A 9,451-nucleotide genomic window follows, 5' to 3' on the forward strand; every position below is an offset into this window, starting at 1 on the left:
CTGCTGGAGGATTAAAGGGTGACAAGACTTCCTCAGAGACAACAATGCTGCTTTTAATTGTAGACTTCATATTATTTCGCTCCCCTTTTAATCATCCATGATCTTGTCAAATTGCCAAAAGCTGAAAAGAAAAATTGTCATGCTGACTCTCTAACTAGATGACTCTGTTTATGGTTTTCTGTGAAGAATCAGTTTTGGAGGAGAATTGCAACTGCATCTCCGTGAAGCATTGCCCACATTTGACAAAAAATATCGATTTTTACATGTGAAAAGCTGAGTCTGGAGATCATTTTCTCTTAGTGCAGTGCACGAAATACTACTCTACTAAGGCCACATAACAAGGGTAAAGCTTGCACTTATTATCCTACTTGGATATCTCGCACGGCTAGTTACAAAATCTTGGAACAAGAGGCAAAAGCAAGTAACCAGTCAAATAGAGCAGTCACCTAGAGATAAAAGCAAAAGAATTTGATCATTATTTTCCAGTTCACTCATTTCATATGGGTTGGCCCTTTGGAACAATTTGATCTTTGATCCACATGTAAATAGGAACCAATGCAAAGTAAGTTGCCGCTATTGCCCCAAGAATGAACCGCAAAAGGAACACAAAAGGATTAACTGGTTTCTCGACATCCTCTGCCTTTGGACCAAGCTGCAACAACATTTATAATTATACCCCGTTAGTACTACAGATAGAACAAAACATAGCAAAATTAAAGTTCACAAAACGTTCAGAACGTTTTTACCGTTAGTTTTTATTGTTTTCATTTTCTCCAAGTAACTGAAGTAACCAATTCATGCAGAGAAAATGACAGAAGGTACCGAAAACATAGAGACAGAAAAAGGGAATAAATCATCAAACTTGAAAAATTAAAAAAAAATATTTAAGAAGCAGGGATATTGAAAAAAAAAAAAAAAAAAAAACTTAAAAGAGTTAATGTTAGGAATGTCTCTTAAACTATAATGAAATATTCAATGTAATATCTTAATTTTAAAATTCTCTAATATGATATCTGAATTATAAATTTGTTAATTAAATGTGATACTTAAAGAATTGTTTGTTTCTCATGCATCAATATTTGAAGCTAATAGGAGTAAAAATCATATTATTTAATAGATTTATAATTAAGATTCCACACGAGAGATTTTTAAAGTTAATGTGTCATATTAAATATTTCATTAAATTTAGGGGTGATTCCTAACATTAATCCAAACTTAGAACCGTGATATTGAATTCCCAAGAAAATGTTTATCAATTTTCTTCTTGGAAAGAGCTAAAACTGTTAAATCAGAAAGCAGGGAGATGCAATGTGCAGAGGTGGTAAAAAAGAATGTGACGGAAGGCACTGAAAACATAGAGACAAGAAAAGGGAACGAATCATTAAACTGGAAAAAGGATTAAGAAGCAGGGATAAGATAAAACTTAGAACCATGATACTGAATTCATAAGAAAATGTCTATCAATGCATAAATGTTAGTAAATCCATTGGCACCGATTTGAAATAAAGTGTGAAATATAGATGGATTATGCTGTATGATTAATTTCAAGAAATTGAAAGCAAGCACGAGGAGTTGAATATTGGACTTTGACATATTTATATGACTATATGATGTTAACTTCTCCACAAGAAATTCATATTCTAGATATATAACGATGAAAGGTATGCTACCTTCAGTGGGGAGTCTCCTGACAAGGGCTTCACTCCAGTCACAGAGCAACCCATGATCAAGCCATGTCTTCGGACACCACGATACCATTTTGGCCCAATCCTTTTTAGTTTCACATCTTTGAATCCAGCCTTTTTGAGCCATTCTATATACTCTTCCTCTTTTGGAAAGAGCATCCACATATCAGCAAAAAAGCGAGATAACCAGAATGTTGGATATACAGGACCTATAACACAGGCTTTCCCTCCTATTTTCAGAACTCTATAAGCTTCCTTGATCCCACGCTGTGGGTCTGGCCAATACTCAATACTGGGGAACACAAACATAAAAAAAAAAAAAAAAAAAAAACATATAATCATATAGACATAAAAACCGTTTTGCATTACTGAAAAAAATGATGGAAAATTTGTAATATAAGAAAGGTAAATAGAGAGATATCACCTTCCTGCAGACACATATCTGTCAGCATAATCAGTAGGAAATGGGAGATCCTCCGCATCACCTTCAATTATCTTGCACTCCTTCAAAGGTTCCTTCTGCTTGGCCTTGGCAAGCTGATGCGGTGACTGATCGAGAATCGTGACATTCTTAGCATCCACATGCTTCACTATACCAAGAGTGGTAAACCCAGTTCCGCCCCCAACATCTACTACTTTCATATTTCTAGCATAAAGATCAGCAGGCTCAAGCGCCTCATCGCGCATATCCTCAGTCCAATGACCAGGGTTTATGACATGATCATACACTATTGATAAAAACCTATAAAACCAAAATGCTTCTTTCTTGTGTTGTATGAACCTAGGCTGAGAAGCAGGCCTTGGGGATGATATACTGCATCTGGGTGCTAAGATTCTAGTCTTTTGATTCTTGCTATAAGAAAGTAAACCCTTCTGTGGAAAGCACTTAAAATGAAAATTTGACCCCACAAAGCCTAATCCCGTTGGGGTGGCTCCACTAATGAGCTTCAGATTTTCAGCTTCACTAAGCATTGAAGATGCCATGAAATGATACAATTGTGAAAAACACCAAAGCCAAAAGTAATACTCTTCTATCTCTCAGTACACGTTATACCGATAATTCAACAAAAGTAACTCAAACCAAATATATCATCTAAATATAAGCTTAAAAATGTATGTAAGAGAAGCTTGGAGACGACGACTTTTAAGAGATGAAATGCCAGAAAGAAAGATGCATTAAAAGCTTCCCATTTCGTTATTGAATTGGAACCACACGTTTTGGTGGTTGTGATACACTGATTGCTGACTACTCAAGGAATAGAGGATCGGGGCCCCACCGTAAACAGCAGCCTGCTTGGCCTTTTTGTTGTCCTCGTCCTTCTGGACCTTTGAACAAAAAACGAACCGTTTCAAGGTTCAATTTATTTTTGCGGTCCCCGTCATTATTTTCACCTATTTGCATTTCCTTCACCATCAGTCATTTTGCAAGCAGGAAGATACGTTCTCATTGATTCGGATATCAAAGCTCTACCGCTGCTCTGGCACTAAACATTCAACTTGTCTTTAGTTCAACTCAGGGGGGGTCCACCCTTTTAACTAAGAGCGTTCGTGAACATCCCAAAAATTAAAAATAGAAAAACTGAAAGACTCTGTCTTTGAGCACTTCAATTTTCCGTGGACATTCACAAAAATGATAAATCTATCAACAGTTTATAAATTATAAGTGACACTTCGAAAAGAAAATCCTATATCCGCTGTTAGTTCAACTACATCAGGGATTTAATGAATCCTTGTACCTGGTGGATTGAGGAGAACAACTTAAGGAGACAAAGTCTAAAAATCATTCATTAAACCAATTTTCAAAGTCCAGAAACAAAACGGAAGCTGCGGTGAAAAATATACAAACTTCAGCAATAAGACTGAGAGAACGGATTATTCATAGTTTTATTTTAAACACTTTGTTTCTTCGTGAGGAACTATGACTACTTATTACTAAATTGTACCTTCATGTGTAAAATGTACAAGGAATAAATCAATGAATGAACAAGCAAAAGTTTTATTGTTCAGATATCTCAGATGGCTTCTTAACCTCCCGCAGCCGCACGGAGTTGTCAAAACAGTGATAAAAACCGTAGTGTGGGAATCTCTCGTACCAAGTCTCTTCCTCCACATGTGTGTCCCAGTGCTCCCCACTGCTACTCTTCCCATATTTGTGAACCCATCCAGAGCCATTGTGGTGCTCACCCCAAGTGCGATTCCATCGATCTCCATGTTTCCCTTGCCACCATGTTTCCCCCTGTTTTACACCATGGCCATTGGGGTCAAAATGTTCATCCCACTTATCACCCCATTTCGCCCAACCATCACCTTCGCACCGCTCTGCCCATTTGTCCGTGTATTTCACGCTGCCACCATATCCATCATATTGTTCACCCCATCTGCCAAAGTTGGAAAAAGATGTGATCAAACATATAAAATCAAACTGGACGAAAATAGCATCTCCATCCTCTATAGATAAATCTTAAATGAAGTGGCAATTTTTTCATCAGTTCAGTTGAGTCAAGAATGATTAGATCAAAAACATTGTTATATAACTGAGTTCAGTAGCCTGACAAAGAGGATCCAAAAATAACCCTAAAAATCATCACTTGCCAACCCTTTGATAAAATCCCCAACAAACTTTGTATTGCAAGACAAGGATTTAAGCATTTCAAGAGTTTATAGAGAGCTTGACAGGGTAAAATATCTACAGGGATCCACAAGAAAATGCTCTAGTAAGAAATTTATGATCAGTTTAAGATTGTCACCATTAACAAATTCTGGAATACGGAAAGTAGAAACAGTGCAAAATTATATCCAAACTAGATATGAAGTTTAGTACCTTTCATGCCAAACATGAGCATGACCAGCTTCAAGGGGTGTGTTTGGGTCAATGCTGCACCACTTGTCAGCCCATTTCTCAGATTTTCCAGATGCATCATAATGTTCCCACCATTTTTCTTCCCACTCTTCACCTTTTGCATTCTTTCCCCACTTATCAGCAGTTTTTTCAAGATGTACAAGCCCACCATCCTGCACAGGAGAACACATTCAGATTTCTTTTTTCTTTTGACAAGGTTGCTGCAAAACAAGATTCTGATAAAAAAATATTTTAGCGTACTCCAATATCTCTTAGAAGCTTTACTAAAACAAAAAAAAAAACTCAAAACTTATTAATGATGCAATAATTTAGAGAAAACGTCTAAAGGCACAAAAAATGGTCAACAATAGCCTGTGAACTAGATATGAGATTCTCGCAAACAGCAGCATAGAAATGAATGATGCTAAAATAAAGCCATTACCAAGCGTAAGTGTGAAATGAAAAGTAAAATTTCTTTTCCCTTAGCTTTGTTCCCTTTTCCTTTTTTGGACTTTGTTTTATTTAGGAGAAGAAGGATGTTTGTCACCTGGATGACTCAAGGGCAGGGGAAGCTTGGATAGAGCTCTTAGGTTCAAGCTGCAATGCGCTTGAAAAGAGAAGGGTGCTTGTGAATGCGTTAAAAGTAAATCAGCAGATACATGACTAGCTTACAGAAAATTTAATATCTCTTAACCTTATAATAACAGCTCTTTTTCTATTTTTGTTAAGTTATGCTTGACATTGTATCTAAATCCACATTTGGATCATGCAGTACAATCAACCTATGGAAAATTATGAAACCCAAGTACAGTAATCTAGTTACGGATAGATAGATGAGCTAAACCCTAGAAGGATTCATCTTACATTCAGTTATATTACAACAATTCTAGAAATATCTGATCCCAACCATTCATTGTACATGGTTCTATGTATACTTACATGGAGCCCAGATGGACTCTATACTTATGGTTATGGATGGTTTAGTGATGCAATTATGAAACTCAACCTAAAACCATATGAACCCTAGAAGGTAAAATGCAATAAAATGAAAGTGACATGAGTATGTATTATCATGCTTCAGTTATGCAGGCAGTTTTTACTTACCTGCAACATTGATTCTCGCCAGTTTTCACTCCAAACATTCCCAAAAGCATCACGTCCTAATTTCTCAGAACCTAGTTCCTTGTAATCGAACTCATCAGAAGCCTCCCAGTACTTCTCTTGCCACTCAACAGCTTGGTCCGCACTAACACCCCTGATCATTGTCCACCTGCAAATCACACCATCAGGTCTTTGCTCAATTCCTGTTTCCCTCCACCATCTCGTTCCATCTGGTTTGACTCCTTGGGATGATAATTCTTCAGCCTTATGAAGGGCATCAGCTGCTTCTGCAGCATATGCAGAAAATTCAACTTCAAGGTCATGTTCCTCTTTTAAAGAAGTCTTTTCCACAGCAAGCTCAGATACTTTTGCTTTATCAACCTCTGCCAGTGACTGAAATGGTGGAAGATTTCGAGTGGTCTCATAAGCTTTGCTCTCAAAAGGAATAGAGAGAAAACCAACAGAAAGATCCTTCTCTAAAACCGGATTGCCCAAAATTGGATCCTCTGAAGTTTGTCTAGCAGTCTGCAATCCATCCCAATCACCCAAAATCTGATCAGTACTTTGAGGAGGTGTCCAGGACCAAAAATCTGGACCAGGTGTTCCATTTCCAGAATTTCGGGACAGAGTAACAAAAGTGCTCCCACTCTGCTTTCCTGTTTAATTAAGATTCATTTTCCCATAACAACATTGCCTAGTACAATTTAACAAAAGAAATAGCAGTAATAATTTAACTACAAACTGAACTCTGATGATCATTCCTCAGAAAATTATCAATAGTTAAGTGCCAAAGAAAAAATTATCAAAGATCTTGTTTCAAATACTAGCACTTATAAGGGGAATAAGCTTGTTTTTACTACTAAAGATCTTATTTCTAATCATTTAAAAAAAAATCAACAGAAATATGTAATATCTTAAAATTACAAATAAAAAGATTTTAGTTCTTACCCTCTTCTTTAACTCTAATTGTTTTGCCATTTTCGTTTTTGGAATCCTCTTTAGCCAGAGAAGAATCTTTCTTCTTGAGAATGGAACGAGCCGCCGCAATCGTGGCCGCGGCACGATCAATCACTAGCATTCTCTGAATCCGATCCCTTTCTTCCTTCGGAGTTTCCAGAATCTTCTGGAACTCCTCGCTCTTCTTCTCCATAACCTCTTTATTCTCACCATTACCGCCGCCTAGATCATCATCGATCTTAGTCAAATTCTGGGCGAGCTTTTGAAACTCGGTTTCCTTCTTTTCCCTGTCCACTGCTTTCCTCCACATACCAAGGTACGAATCGCCTCCATCGACGATTCTAACAACCGTCAGACTCGTCCTACTTCTTCTTCTTCTTCTTTGATCAACCGTTTTTGGCGCGGAATCGAGGGCGTGCATATGGTGGTGGAAAGGGAGAGAACTGGAGGCGCGTAAAGTGGCACGTGATATAGAAGCCATTTTGGAGAATGCAGTGAAGTGGAGCGGAGGGGAAATGAGTTGGCGCTGTGAGACCGAAGGTATAGAACATTGGGACTCGGGACACTCTTTCAAACCTTTTTTGAAGTTAGCGCCTGATTCTGTGAGATTTACTTTTTTTTTTTTTTTTCTTTTTGGATTTGATCGTTTAATTGATTTCGTGGCATTGAAGGAAAGTTCAGATGCGGATTTGGCCAGCGTCGGTTCAGTTTCAACGGATTTATCTGTTTTTTTAAACCGTGAGAAAAATTAGACGGAGATTTTTTGCACGTGGCAGCGTTTGGATTCCAATTTTTTCAACAAGGGATTCTAAATCATTTACATAATCTTAACGGCCAAAGGTGACAGAATATTAGTATACGCTGGGAATTATTTTTATTTTTATGAGGTAATATATTTTTTATTTAATACACTTTTTTCTTCAAATTTAAGAACTAAGATAATTATAAAAATTATACATTATAAATATACTGATTAGAAAGATTTTCTTTCGTACATTAATCAAACATTTTTTTAGTATAAGTTTACTTACATTAACATAAGTCTTACACTTTTTTATAAGTAGATGTTAACTTTAATTAGTATAAATCATAGGTTTAATTCTAATTTGATAAAAAAAGTATAAGACTTACATTAATACTAAATTAAGCCCGTGCAATGTACGAGTGATAATTTTATTTTATAGTAATTTTTAAATAAATTAAAATAAAAATTTTAAATATTAATAATTGACTAATAATAACAATAGATTAAAAGTAATTACACAAAAAAGATTTGAATTAATAATAATGTTTATTTAATCTATAAGTACCTTAAAATAAAAAGGCAATAAAAATAGAATCAATTAAAATTTTAATTGAAAAATGATTATGCATATAAATATTTAAATATATAAGTAGCAAATTTCGTTTTTATTTGAATTTGTAATTGAATTTTGCTAATAATTAGAAACTTTTATTAAATTCAAGTCAAAATTTATAATATTATTAAAAGTCAAACGTTATCAAGTAAATCAATTTAGACATATGATAATAAAAAGACAGGTGATACTAAATTAGACTATCACATGTATACACAAGTGATCAACCATAAAATTAGATAATTTTTTTTTATATATATTACTATTAAAATTTAGAATATTATTTATCAAAAAAGTATTACCATGTTTTATTTTAAAATTTTTAATATTTATAATTTTGATAAAAATTTATTTTTTAATGATAAAATACATTGTTAGTATTTTCATAAAAAATTAAACCTATCAAGCTCAATATATATAATATTAATAATTTATGATGCACACTTAACTCTTTTTGGTCGATTGTATATTACAATATATTAAAGGTAATAAAAGTTCATATTATGATTTAATTCTTTTTAAATCCAAATGATACTATATGTTTTTTTAAATTATAAGAAATTCAACTTATTCTAAATGTTTTAAAAAAAGTTCACACCACTAAAAAATTTTGGTAAAAAAAATAAGCATAGTAAAACGTTGAATAAGAAATTACCTTTTTGAATTGATTTGTGAAAATAATTATCATTTACCAAAAATCTTATAATACATATTATATGTATAAAAAAAAGTGAAACTAAAAAGCTAGTCCTATCAATTTTCATTTACTTGGATAATAATTAGCTCCAATTCAAGTTAAATCATGAAAGTGATAATATTAAAGCAACAAACATTATATTAGAATGACAAACAAACAAAAAAATCATATAACCAAGAAAAAAATAAATCAATTCACTACATACAAAAAAAAAATTAAATACATACTTGAGACATATGATAGAATAGGTGATAAGTGATAACTTTTCTCTAATTTAGCACTGAGCTTACTCTTTTGTTTCATAATAAAGTATAATGGGAATTTGTTATATAAATTGATATCATAATAAAAACTAAAAAAAATGTATAAAGATATATACAATATATGTTTAGTTTAAACTATAATAAAACTAATAGCAATAGTGAAAACTTAAAAAGAAATTCAAAATATTAAATTTTCAATAAATTTTGCTTAATTTTAAAATTTCTTTTCAAAATGAATTTTTTTTCAAAAAGTAAATTATTATATAATTATGATGAAAAATTAATCTAAAATATCTTAACACATAAGAAAAAAATAAAGTAATATTCAAAATAATACAAAACCAAACATAAAGTAATTTTGTGCATCTAATCCAATTATATATAACATCACAAACAAACAAAAAAGAGAACCTAAGTTAGGTTTATTGCATGGCGAAAGAATATCACAACAATGGGAAAACTATTGCAAAGATGCAATTTATTTCTTAAGCATCCCAAAACACCCTTATTTATAAGATGGGATTTGAAATAATTATGGGCTAATTTGTAAC

The 9,451-nt window shown here is 33.5% G+C and overlaps 2 protein-coding genes across 2 annotated transcripts; both read right to left on the reverse strand.

Moving 5' to 3' along the window:
- Positions 1 to 218: 218 nt before the first annotated feature.
- On the reverse strand, positions 219 to 2,810 carry LOC111307356 (2-methyl-6-phytyl-1,4-hydroquinone methyltransferase, chloroplastic-like). Its single transcript, XM_022905366.2, has 3 exons — positions 2,110 to 2,810; positions 1,671 to 1,977; positions 219 to 652 (listed from the first exon to the last, which is right to left on the reverse strand). Exons 1-3 carry the CDS (start codon positions 2,667 to 2,669, stop codon positions 497 to 499), a joined length of 1,023 nt encoding a protein of 340 aa, XP_022761101.2. The 5' UTR covers positions 2,670 to 2,810; the 3' UTR covers positions 219 to 496.
- A 636-nt stretch (positions 2,811 to 3,446) lies between these two features.
- Positions 3,447 to 7,248, reverse strand: LOC111307357 (protein LIKE EARLY STARVATION, chloroplastic-like). The gene is made up of 4 exons (XM_022905367.2): positions 6,574 to 7,248; positions 5,629 to 6,281; positions 4,507 to 4,697; positions 3,447 to 4,063 (listed from the first exon to the last, which is right to left on the reverse strand). Exons 1-4 carry the CDS (start codon positions 7,061 to 7,063, stop codon positions 3,682 to 3,684), a joined length of 1,716 nt encoding a protein of 571 aa, XP_022761102.2. The 5' UTR covers positions 7,064 to 7,248; the 3' UTR covers positions 3,447 to 3,681.
- Between the last annotated feature and the right edge of the window lie 2,203 nt (positions 7,249 to 9,451).

This window comes from Durio zibethinus, chromosome 22 (assembly GCF_047325235.1).
Source record: "Durio zibethinus cultivar Kanyao isolate XHJ-2024 chromosome 22, ASM4732523v1, whole genome shotgun sequence".
In the NCBI taxonomy this organism is placed as follows: Eukaryota; Viridiplantae; Streptophyta; class Magnoliopsida; order Malvales; family Malvaceae; genus Durio; species Durio zibethinus.